The 12,782-nt window shown below is 56.0% G+C and overlaps 1 protein-coding gene across 13 annotated transcripts in view; it reads left to right on the forward strand.

Annotated features, from left to right (window-relative positions):
- Positions 1 to 12,782, forward strand: part of GDPD5 (glycerophosphodiester phosphodiesterase domain containing 5) — a 90,924-nt gene that overhangs the window by 38,664 nt on the left and 39,478 nt on the right. For all 13 annotated transcript variants that reach the window (XM_036324950.1, XM_036324937.1, XM_036324947.1 and 10 more), the window contains one exon: positions 6,669 to 6,845. In XM_036324950.1, the coding sequence (XP_036180843.1) occupies positions 6,729 to 6,845 (117 nt within the window). In that variant the 5' untranslated portion in view covers positions 6,669 to 6,728. The remainder of the gene's footprint in view (positions 1 to 6,668; positions 6,846 to 12,782) is intronic.

Raw genomic sequence — 12,782 nt, forward strand, 5'->3', positions numbered from 1 at the left:
TCCCTGAGCTGTCCCATCTCTGCTTCTCTCCCGGGGATGAAGAGAGAGCAGGTGGTTAGAGGGTTTTAGAAGTTGAGTGCCCAAAGGGATTTTGGAGACCATCTGGTGGTGTTCAAACCCCTCAGGATACAGACAGGAAAGCCAAGGCCAGAGGCTTCTGGAGGTCGCCCAGCCTGCTTGTGGCTGTGCTCAGCCACAGCCTGCAGCCCTGGGGTGGGACTGGGGTTGAGGCCCCAGGGAGGGCAGCCATGGCCAAGGAGAAGCGGAGCGATTCCTTCTCTGCATTTGTGCTTTGCCTCCTTCCGCAGGGCCCTGGCAGGCTGCTGGAGAAGATCAGGTCTCTGCCAGTCCCAGCCCTGTGCCCGTCATGGTGTGTGGGGGTTCCCCTTCTCTCCCCTGGGTCCTTGGCCCTACTCTGTGCCCTTGCTCCCTTGGAGCCAACCAAAATATTGAGCTTGGCCCTTGAGGTGCAATTTGCAGTGACACAGATGCTGTGGCTGGCATAGACATGGAGGATGGCAGAAACGTGGGCAGACGTTTCCTCTGGGCGGTAGAGCCAGCCGCCCTGGATTCAAATCCCTCTTCTGTGCCCATTGGCTGTTTGGCCTTGGGGGAATCACTTAATGTCTTGGGTGTGGCCATCTACCTGTCAATCGATATAGATATCTAAATTAAATGCATATATATTCAGTGAATAGATTTTTTTTTTTAAAAGAACAGTTTTTGGTTTATAGAAAAATTGATCAGAAAGTACAGAGGGTACCTACATGCTCTCCCTCTCTGACCTCACAGTTTCCCCTATTAACATCTTACATTAGGGTGGTGCTTTTGTTACAACTGATGGGCCAACGTTGATACAGTATTATTAACTAAAGTCCATGGTTTGCATCAGGGTCCATATTCTATGGGGTTTGATAAATGTATAATGACATATGTGTTCACCAATTCAGTATCACGGAGAATGGTTTCAGTCCTTAAAATCCCCTGTGCCTCCATCCCCAACCCCTGGCAACCACGGATCTTTTGTTGCTTCTATCGTTTTGCCGTTTCCAGAATGTCTTGTAGTTGAATCAGACAGTATGCAGCCTTTTCAGATGGGCTTCTGTCAATAGCAATATGCTTTTAAGGTCCCTTCGTGTCTGTTCGTGGCTTGGGAGTGTATTTCATTTTATCGTTGAGTCATATTTCATTTTCTGGATGGACCAGTTTGTTCATCCATTCGCCTGGGGCCCATGTTTCTAATCTGTGACAGAAGCCTGTCGAGCTCTACCTGGCAGGTTGTCGCCAGGTGATGACACAGGTCCGATGCTCAGCATGGGCCCGGCAAGGCCCACGCCACCTTCTGCCACTAGCTTCTTTCGCTTAGCATACTGTTTTCAGGATTCTTCCATGGTGTAGCATGGCTCAGTGTTTTATTCCTTTTTATTGCAGCTTGGGTCCTTTTATTTGTTTTTCCATCTAGTTCCCATTTCCCAGACACGTAAAATAAGGCTCAGAGAGCTAGCGACCTGTCTAAGCCAAGTGACAAGTCAGTTGCAAGAGACTAGGCTGGAACCTGGGCACTGACACCTGCCCCAGGAAAGAGAGTGGGCTTGGGCCACAGGCAGCAGGATATGGGGGCGATGAGGGCCTGGCCGCCTGGGGGTCATGGGAGGGAAGAGGAACAGGGAAGTGGGTTGGGTGCCTTCCCGGGACATCAGGAGCTTTGTAGCAGGCACTCCGTGCTTCTCAGGCCTGGACTCCTGGAAGGCCCTTCCCTGTGCAAACAGGAGTTCAGGGCAGGGACCAAGAATTCAGACAAATCAGGACTTGGTACTGAGAGGTGGGGCTCAGAGGTGGGGGCTACCTCTTGTCCCAGAGTCAGCAGGGGCTCCGGGTAGGGGATTTCTTGCCAACTTGGCTGATGCCCTGGGAGGTGGCTTGGAGAAATCAATTGATCCTAAGTCATGCCATTGCCCTGGCGGGAAGAGAGGGGGGCGGGGGCAGGGTCTGGTCTCCGGGAGCTTGTCTGAATGCCCAGCGTCTGAGCGGCACTTTCTGTTAGTAGAACTTCCAGGCCTCCTCGGCTGTACAGTCCAGGAGCCCTGTGCCTCCTCCTCTTGCTGCCCGGTGCTGGCCACTGGGGATGTAGGAATAACTCAGGCCATCCGATGGGGGGGACGTGTCCACGGAGCTCACACAGGGTGCCCGGAAGCATTAGGGATGCTCAGGGCTATGGGAGGCTGGGGAGGGCTCTAACCAAACCTGGGCTCCCAGGAGGCTCCCTGGAGGAGGTGACATCTGAGCTGAGATTGGAAGGGTCAGGAGATGTCATCTGAGCTGAGATTGGAAGGGACAGCAGGCTCTGGAGTGGTGAGGCTAGAGGAACTGGAGGGGCCTGATCATGTGCCTTTAAAAATCTTTCTCTAGCTCGAGCCAGTTTGGCTCAGTAGAGTGTCGGCCTGCAGACTGAAGGGTTCCGGGTTCAAGTCTGGTCAAGGGCATGTACCTGGGTTATAGGCTCAAACCCCGGCCCCCGCCAGGGCCACGTGTGGGAGGCAACCAGTCGATGTGTCTCTCACATAGATGTTTCTCTCTGTCTCTCCCCCTCCCTTCCACTCTCTCTAAAAATCAATGGGAAATACTCTGGTTTATCTTCAGATCGCATAAATCTTTCACCTTTTAAAAATCAATGGGAAAATATCCTCAGGTAAGGATTAACCGAAAAAACAAACAAACAAAAAAATCTTTAGCTGGCTCAGTTGGGAGCTTGGATTGATGGCCAGTGCCTTCCTTTCCCAGGGCAGTGGCCAATGGGATGGTGAGAAAAGGGCTTTGAGGGATATGAGAAGCAGACTGGGGGTGGTGAGGAGGTCAGTGTCTGTGCAGGGCCAAGTGCACCCCCGGAGACAGCCAGAAGCCTCTATCTTGATGGAGAAGCAAAGATTGGGTGGCCTTGGCTGCACCTGGTAACCGAAGCCGTGGGAGTGGACGAGATGACCCCAGCAGAGCGTGGAAAGAAAAGAGAAGAGGTTTGCCTCCCAAAGAGTGCCTGACGTTATGAACAGGGTGAACATTTTCCTGGGGAGAGGCGGTTCCAAGAGCCACAGTCAGCTGAGTCCTGGGCTGAGGCCCAGTGCAGACAGTTCTGCTTCCCTCTTTTTCAGACCTGAATGGAATTTCCATGCCTAGGGATTGTATTGCTCAGCTGCGGGGGTGGGCGAGCAGGGAAGGACGGAGGACACATGGGAGCCAGTCCCAGGGTAAGGGGTCCTGGGAAAGGAGTGGGAGGGCACGGGCACCTGGGCTTGGGCTTCTGCTTGCGGAGCACCCACCTGCGGTGCTCAGTCACTGCAGCCATGGTCCCTCCTGGCACCCTCCCCGCAAAATCTGGCCCCTATTGAAGTCAAGGCGAAGGCTGTTACCCCATTTTACAGATTCAGAAAGCAAGGCTCAGGGAAGAGCCCTGAGAGGCCTCAGCCACTATGCAAGTCAGCGGCTGACACAGGATGAATCCAGGCTTCTTCCTAAATATTAGCTGCCCCCGCCCTTCGTGAGGGCAAATGTGGTGGTCGACCTAATCTGGGGGCGCACTGGATGAGATCTGGCTGCGTAAAGCCGAGAGCATCCCCCATTTGCGCCCCAGGCCTCCCCAACCCCACGGGAGCTAATGCTAAGCTGACTGCAATAGCATCCCCATTCCTTATGTCCCCCAAGCCCACGGCTCGGCTCGGCTCGACGCAGAGAATTCCCAGCAGCTGCACCATGTTCTCACGGCTCCCCAGGGAACCACGGGCCCAGAGACTGCACCGCACAATTCCAGCAACTAGGAGGCCCTGGGTCAGTCGATATTCCCAGCAAGCCCCTAATGCATCTTTCTCCTCAGACTGGAGGCTGGACGCCCTGTGCTGAGGCTAGCATTTGGTGGGGGTGGGAGGCAGAGGTCCCGAATGAGGCCCAGAGGTGGACGTAGGGGCTGGGCCTGAAACCCTGGGTGCCCCTGTGGTGCAGCCCCTGGGCATTTAGAAAGAGGCATCTTGGTGTGGGTGGGGCGGAAAAAAAAGAGAAGAGGCATCTAAGGAGCTCATGTTATAGGCCTCAGCTCAGCGCTGCCTCCAGGAAGCGTGGCCTGACCCTCTCTGCCCTGTGTTAAGAGCCCACAGCCTCCTTTTCCTCTCTCCACCACACGCTGCACTTATGAGCCATTACGGCCCGGTGGTTCAGGGGTCAGCGAACTTTCCCTGTGAAGGAGCCAGGCAGCGTTTTAGGCTTTGTGGGCCATATGGATGCGGCCGTAACTCCTCGGCTCTGCAGTTACAGTTAAAGCTGCCATAACAATACATAAACGGACGAGCCTGGCTGCCTCCCATGAAACGTTATTTATGGATCCACTGAAATGTGGCTCTCCTATCATTTTCATGTGCCACAAATGTGTTCTTGTTTGATTTTTTTTCTCTTCTCAATCCTTTAAAAATGTAAAAATCATTCTTAGCTCATGGGCTGTACAGAAATAGTTGGCTATCTATGGCCATACCACTTTGAACGCACCCGATCTCGCCTGACCTTGGAAGCTAAGCAGGGACGGGCCTGGTTAGTGCTTGGATGGGAGACAAAAATAGGTGGCTGGCCAGATACGGCCCCTGAGTTACCTTTTGCCAACCCCTGGGTGAGAGCAAGGCCCCTCCTGGAGCCAGACTGCCTGGCTCTGCCGTGTCACCTACGGCAAATAGCTAAACCCTCCTGTGCTCCATATTCCTCATCTGTGCAAGGGAGATGGTAATGATAGTACTTTGAGATATGAAATGGTGCCGCCGCTTGCAGAAGCAGCTTTTGGCGGTTCTTCAAAAGGTTAAACCATATGACCCAGCAATTGCATCCCAAAGTACTGACTCAAGAGAAATGAAAACACATGTTCACACAGAAACCTGCTCACAGTAGTGTTGTTCGTAACAACCACAAAGCAGTAACAACCCAAATGTCCATCAGCTGGCGAGTGGGTAAGATGACCTGATTGAGTATTCTTCAGCTGCAAAAAGGAATGCACTGATTGATGCTACAGCATGGATGACCCTTAAAAACATGGTGCTAAGCGAAAGAAACCAGTCACCAATGGCCACATATTGTGTGATTACATTTATATGAAATGCCCAGACTAGGCACATAGAGACAGAAGGTAGATTAGTGATTGTCAGGGCTTCAGGGGTGGGAATGGGGTCGATGCGGGGTGGACGGGTGAGTATGGAGTTGTTGCTGAAATGATGAAATGCGTTGGAATTAGTCACAACTCTGTGACTATCCTAAAAGCCGAAAATGCTCAATACGGAATTGTACACTTTAAAGGGGTGAATTTTATGGCATGTGAATTATAGCTCAATAAAAAAATAATGATAACACTTACGCCATAGGTTGCTGTTAGAGTTAGGATATGGACAGCACTTGGACTGGTGCCTGGAGCCTAGTGTGGGCCTGCTCGTGCCCCTCGCCGGTCCTGTGAGGGCCCTGAGGGGTCACTGCGTCTGTCCTGTCCACATGGTCTCCAGAGCCTTGGACAGGGTCTGGTACAAAGCAAATGGCTCCAGTGTCTAGAATCCACAGACCAGGAGCTGAGTCCTGGCTCCTTGGGTAAAACGTTTGCTGCTCTGAGCCCCACGCTCCTCATCTCTAAAATGGGACAATGATAACAGGGGTGTTGAGGGTCGGATGATGCCTGACATCAGGGTGTGTGAGGTGCCCCAGCCAATGGCCACTGGCTACACTGAGCCCCAGCTGGTAGGTCCAGGGCACCAAGCAGGGCTGGGGCAGTTGCTCCTGGTGGTAGCAACTCAACCCACTAGACACATCCCATAGTTCTACCCACGAGCCCTGCTGGGCTGGGTCTCCCTGAGCCTGAAGGATTGAACTCGTCAGGGCTCCAGATTCCCAGATTGACCACACCCAGCTGTGTGACCGCAGGCCAGGCGCTGCCCCCTTCTCTTCTGAGCCTCAGTTTGTTCAATTGTCAAATGGGTTTGGGACACACAGTACCTTCCACTTGAGACAGGGAGATGGTTATAAAGTGTTCGCACAGGGCCTGGAATATTTTAAATGCTCAGTACATGTCAGCTTTTATGATAATTTATTTATTTTTTATGATAATTTATTTTAAAATATTTATTTGGAAAGTTCTGTGTGCTAGGCTCTGTTCCAGTTACTGGGCATATAGCAGAGACTAAAGCAGACAAAATCCTTGCCTTTATGAAACGTACATCATAGTGGGATAGGCAGATGAGAAACAAAAAAGGTAAATTATGATTGAGAAAATAAAGCTAAAAATGGCTGAGCGGTAGGGGAAGGGGTTGCAGTTTTACGGAAGATGACCTGGGGACATCTGGTTGAGACAGACATTTGAGCAAAGACCTGAGGGGAGGAGAGGGAGGAGGGGGAGGAGGGAACCATGCGGGTTCTTAAGGGAAGAGCCTTCCAGGCAGAGGAGGCAGCAGCAGTGTAGTGGCTGAGCGGGGGATTAGATCAGGGGAGGGTGGCAGGGACCGTCCTGGGAGACCTGCAGGGTGGGCCTCGGACTCCAGGTGGGCCTGGGACCCACTGCAGGGATTTGTGCGGCGCTGACCTCGGCTACCGTGACCTTTGCGGTGTCCAGGGCTGACTCCTCGCCCCTCCCCTGCCTCACAGCCTTGCGCTTTCTCCCACAGAACCAGCCTGAGGCCCCCATGGGCTCCTGAGGGCCGGGCACCAGGGCCTCGGGCACGAGCATGGTAAGACACCAGCCCCTGCAGTACTACGAGCCCCAGCTGTGCCTCTCCTGCCTCACGGGCATCTACGGCTGCCGCTGGAAACGCTACCAGCGCTCCCATGATGACACCACACCGGTGAGCCACACTGGGACCTGGGCAAAAGGACCCAGGGAGCCCCCGAGTCGGGGGGGGGGGGGCGGGGGAGAGAGGGACGTCAGCTCTGTCAGGGCCCCTTCTGGGTTTCACTTCTCCTTCTGTAAAATGGGCCCATGGCAATTCTTGAATCTCTCTGACCAGGTGGGGAAGGCCGTTCTGTTGTGGAAATACCCAGCTGTTAACTCTCTTCTGACAGCAGGGGGGCTGGTCTGCTCCTGAGGGCAGGGCGGGGGGGGGGGGGTGCTCCAGGAGGGGTGCTGCAGGAGGAAGGGGTCACCCCAAGGTGAACAGAAGTTCTCAGCTTCTGGCAGATCCAGCCTGGCCGGCATGCAGTGGGGGTGGCTGGAGGGGAGGGTGAGGGGGTGGGCCAGGCCATTGGGAGCCCGGGAGCTGGCAAGGCTGTGGCCTGGCACCAGGGCCCCGTCACCTGAGCCACGGGACTGCCAGACCTGGCAGCAGGTGCTCGGCCGGATAAGAAAGCCTCCTTCAGTGTCCGCTCCCCAGCCAGGCTCCAGGTCCACTCCATCCCTGGGCGCTATCAGCCGGTGAATCTAGTTTCTTTTCTGAAGGAACCCAATTCCTTTAAGAAGGAATAGAGAGAGAGATAACTCGTGTTTATCTAAGAGCTTTGCTGCCTGAAAAACAACTTTCTTCTTCCTTCCTTGTCTGAACAAAGAAGCCAGCTTCCAAAGTCAGATAGTCCGCAAACAGGCGGGAGTGGCCAAGGGTCGGGGTGGCAGCTAAGGGCAGGGCAGGCCTCTCAGGGCTACCTGGATGGGGGGCGGGGGGGAAGTTGCCCCCTGTCTCTCCTGCTTCTCTGCTTGTGACAGTGAGGGACGAAGTGCTGGATGAGTCAGGAGCCTGTGCTCATGGCTCCCACATGGTGAGAAGCAGGTACCTGGTGGGTACCTGGCCTGATTCATGGTCATGTCCCCACTCCCAGCAGAGAGGCAACATGGCAGACTGAGGCAAAGGAGCGGAAGGGGCCTGCCCAAGTCACAGAGCAGGTCCTGCCCTGCTGGGACCGCGGCCCTGCCTGGGACAGCCTTTTCGTCTTGTGTGGGCATAGGGTCTCCCCGACAGTGGTGCAGACTGTGAGGTCAGGAGTCAGGCAGACCTCAAGTTCAAGTTGTGCCTCTTCTGCTTGGACTGTCGATGTAAGAAACGTCCAAACCTGTAGAGAATTTTAATAGACTTTATTTGAGCCAAACTGACGGCAGTGCTGGGGAGCACGGTCTCAGATTGCTCCGGAGAATGCCAGTTCTGCGGCTTCTCTTATGCGTTTAGAATTAAGGAGGGAAGATCACATGAGGGTGGGAGAAAGCAGGGCCGGCACTGACTCCAGGACCGTTAACAAGATCATGGGCTCCCTTCAGGTTAGTTCCACTTCCCAGGGGTCTGCAAAAGGCATCGCAAACAGTGTGTTAACCTAGATGCACGGAAAGAATGGACAGGGCTTGCCGGAGGCAAAGATAAACCTTGTGCTAAGGCAGTTATGAGCCTGGGGTGTGACTGTTCACCATGTCCCGCCCAGTTAGGAATGTGTGATGAGATCACCCCGTGAGGTTACTGTCGGTTAGGTTTACGACTGGGCCCCTCTGTTGTCCACAGTATGCGCTTGACTTTGAGCTTTCTCACCCATGAAATAGCACTCACACCTCTCAAGGACCTGCCGGGCGGACGGCATGCGATAGCGACATGAAGTGGCCAGCACGGTGCTAGCTGTGACTAGTCATGAAGACCAGAGATTCCCGAGGCCCACGCCCCGGCCTCTCCACTCTGACTGGAGGAGGGGTAGGGTTAAGACTTTAGAATTCCTCAGCCACTCCGCTGTGCTCTGAACTCCGTTCTCCCCTCAGACTGGGGCCCTGGCAGCCAGGCCTCCCCGTGTCGTGTCGTGTCGTGTTGTGTCGGGAAAGGCAGACGGGAGGGCAGCAGTGAGCTTCACCTGTGTGTCTTGTGCCAGGCGCTGTGCTGAGCACTCACCCGCCCGGGATCTGGGTGTCACCGCCACCATTTCACTAGGGGAAACAGAAGCCAGGTTGTCAGTGACTTGGCCCAGGTCATACCAGTGGGTAAGGGGCAGAGCTCAGGTGTGACCCCAGGCAGTGTAGGTGGAAAGCTCTTGGTGGGGGTGGGGAGACAGCTGAGGCGGAGGAAGGGAGCGAATGGCTGAGCTTCCACGCAGACAGTCCCTTGGCTGTGGCAGTAGGCCCTGGAGGAAGGTGTGTCTCCCAGAACACACCCCTTGGTGTGCACGGGCCAGCCAGTCCTAGGCTGTGGGGTCAGGAAGTGATGCGTCCTGGCTGTGGCCAGCACAGGGCCCAGAGTGGAGGAAGTGGGGCTGGGGCTGGTTTTGAGCTGACTGGGAGCCTACCTGGTGCAGGCTCTGCAAATACCAAGGTCTGGGGCCAGGTGTGGGGCAGAAGCAGGAAGGGTTGCAGGAGGTCACGAGCTAGCCAGTGGCTGGGAGAGGGGAGAGGGCTCTGCAGAAGGGGCTGAGCTCACCTCAGGTGACCCTGAGACTCTGAGCCAAGGATGAGCATCCACCGCCTTCCCTGTCACTCACTCCGCTCCTGCTTCCCCTCCCACTTCCTGGGCTCAGCCTCAGCCTCAGCCTGCTCACCCTTTTCTCTTTTCTCTCCCAGTCCCTCGGAGACAGCTGGGTGAGGACTGTGATGGGGTGCTAGCTCCCTGGCCTGACACAGTGAAGGGAACAGCCATCTGGTGTCTCAGAGTCAGGGCTGGTGCCGAGAAGGTGCTCCGTAATTTTACTGAACAAATGGAGGCCCTGGAGCGAGCTCCGGGAGCACAGGCTGGGGAGGGAGGGGAGAGCCACTGGGGCTGGGGGTGGAGGAGAGGCCTCAGCAAAGGGGTGGGGTCCAACTTCGGGCCTCTGCCTCTCCTCATCCCCACCGCGCCCTCTCCTTTGGGCACTGGCCCAGGCACTCCCTCCCCTCAGGTCCTCTTAGGGGAACCCTCCGCCCCACCTGCATCTCCCAACTCAGAAGCCTGGGGTCAAGTTCTTCTGTGAAGCCCACTTCTCTGGGCCTCATCTGTGAAATGGGGTGATAGACAGGTGGTGAGTCAGAGGCAGGAGGCTGGGGAGTGAAGTGGGAGGCTAGCAGTGAGCGTGTATTGAGCACCCGTTGTATTGGGGGAGCATATGGCTTACATGCCTTGCCCTGTTCGCTGTGTAACACCCCTGTGGGGCGTGTTTAGTTTCTATGCCCCCACTTATAGGTCAGAAACCGAGGCCATGTCACACCTGCAGTCTGGGACAGGTTTGCAGCAAGAGCCTCTGGAAGATGGAGGCTGTAGGGAGGAGTCCTGTGTTTTGAGTCCAGCTGGTTTTTTCGTGAGAGCTTGCCAGAGGGAAAAGAACAGAAGGGCGGAGAGGACATGAGAAGTTGCCTGATGCAGGAGAAAGAGCACTGGACCAGGAGCGTTTTGGACAAGGTGGGGAGTGTCTTCCCTGCCACACAACGGACCCTCTGTGTTGCCCTGGCTGGGCCTGGCCCTGCAGGACCGGAGTGGAGCCCGGGGAGGGTGCGGGGGCGGGGGGAGCTTGGGTAGGAGCCCCCTCCTCGCTGACCACGCTGGCCTCCTTCCTTCCTGCCCTGAGCCTTGGCTCACACGGCCCCCTCCCCCCAGGACACACACTTGACAAATAAGGAAACAGGAAACTGAGGACCAGAGAGGTGAAGTGAGCCCTTCTGCTGCCCCAGCTCAGTGGGTGGAGGAGCCTGGCATCAGAAGGCGGCTCGCTCACTCTGGGAAGGGGAAGCAAAGCTTTTTATAACCGGGGCTAATGAATTTAGTTGTTGTCCGTGACTCATTACTCTAATGCTGCCAGTGAGGGCCTTGGTGGACAGAAGACAGTTCTCAGGCCGTGCCCACGGCGACCCCTGGAGACTGGGCGGCGGTGGGAGGCAGCCCAGTGTCAGAACCACCTTCTCTGTAGCAAGAGGGATGCAGATCAGATGCCTGGAGGAACTTCCCAGCCCCGGACCCCAAAGGAGACAGTGGCCGTCGACTCTTGCCTTTCGAAGGCTGTTGTGAGGCCGTTTGACCCCGTCCATCTTAAGGATGGGGCTCCAGGGAGAGTAAGTGATTAATTCAAGCTGAGGAGTTACAGGAACAGCCTATGCAGCCCCTGCTCGCACCCCCAGTCCTGCGCCCGCTCCCCTGTTCCACACCAGTCTTGTCTGGGAGGCACTGGTTACTTATTCAATCAACAAACCATCATGATACCTGCTCTGGGCCTGGAGGCCACAGGTGTATCAGAGCTGGCCCCCCTTCCCTGAAGGGCAACTAGGCCGGCAGGGGAGCAGACAGACAACAACTGACACACCCAGACCACCCAGGGGATCGCTGCTGAGGCCAGGAAACCCCAGGCAGGAACGTTTGCCTGAGCCGGTGCCTGAGAGAATCACACCGTCGTGCCAGACTGGGGAAGTGATCCTGCAGGGAGCTGGTGTACAGTGTCTTGCACTTGGTTACTGAAAGCATTTGGCTCCAGTGTGAGGAGGGGAGGGCGTTGCCTAAGGCTGGGCTGGAGAGCCTGCACTCATCCTGGGCAGTGGGAGCCCAGGCAGACTCGGGCTGTGCAAGGGCCACTGTGTTTAAATCTTGGAGAAAGAGTGCTGAGAGGACTGAGTGGAGGTGGGGAGGGCAGGGAGCCAGCTGGGAATGGCTGAGGTCTCAACTGGGGGCAGGAGGATGCAGGGAGATAGTGAACGGAGGGATTCTAGAGACACCTAGAAGGTGCAGTCAGCAGGCTGGCTGTGGAAGAGGTTGGGAGTCTGATGATGTCTCTGTCAGCCCATGATTTCCAGCCCAGTTGGATGAGGCCACCATGCTGTGCCCAGGAGTACGGGAGAGGGGAGAGTCGCCTCGGTGGAGTCCAGGAATGGTGCAGCAGGATGGGTGGGACACAGAAATAGAAAACTCCCCACCCCCAATTGCCTACCTCCTAGGACGGGAGCAGTAGACATCTGCCATGGGGGTTTCATCAGCACCCCTCCCCACACACAGCCCCTGCAGCCACCCCAAGACCACTGTCCCCTTTCACAGCTCTGCCTTTGCTCAGGCAGCCTCTCTGCCTGAACTCTCTTTGTCTCTGCCTTTCAAGGCTTATTGCAAACAAGAGGCCCAGTGCATGAAATTCGTGCACGGGTAGGGTAGGGTAGGGTCCCTAGTGTCTGCCAGTTGCCATCTGGGGCCTCCCTTCCTCTGGCTGCCTGCTGCTGCCACCAGCAGGGGACTCCCTCTGCACCCACCTTGGCCTGACGCAGCCCGCTTACCTGCTCCACCATCCCACCGCGGTCCCACTCTCAGGCCCATTGGGGCCAGCAGCACCTCCACTACCACCCGCTGCCAATGGGCACCATGTTCTGCACTGCCCCCTGGTGGTCAGGGCATGTCTAACTCCCTGTTGGTCAAACTCCCACCCATGGAGACAGTTTGCATATTAGCCTTTTATTATATAGGATGTTTATTCCTCTACGTCCCCCCCTCGCCCAACCAAAAATGAGTCAGGTCTCTCTCCCGTCTTCCCTCCCTCCCTGGGCTCTTGCAGTACCTGCCACGTGGAGTGTGACTTTCTGTGTCTCCCGCTAGACTCTGAGTGTTCTGAGGAAAGGGCTTGGCTCAGGAGGGGCTGGGCAAGGACTGGAGGGATGACTGAGCCCCGAGTTGGAGAAAGAGTGAGGAAGCCTGTTAGGGGAATGTGCTGCCACCCCATGACTGTGTGGAGAGGCAGGACCCCAGTGAGCTCACGGGAGGGGGTGGTGGGGAGAGTGCAGCTGTGTGCTGCCTTGCCCTGCCCCTGGCTGAGGCTGGCAGGGAAGGGTGTGGACTCAGCTGTGGCACCTCTCAGGCTACCTTCGGGGTTGGGGTTGGGCTCTGTTAGTG

This window comes from Myotis myotis, unplaced genomic scaffold (assembly GCF_014108235.1).
Source record: "Myotis myotis isolate mMyoMyo1 unplaced genomic scaffold, mMyoMyo1.p scaffold_m19_p_10, whole genome shotgun sequence".
NCBI lineage: Eukaryota > Metazoa > Chordata > Mammalia > Chiroptera > Vespertilionidae > Myotis > Myotis myotis.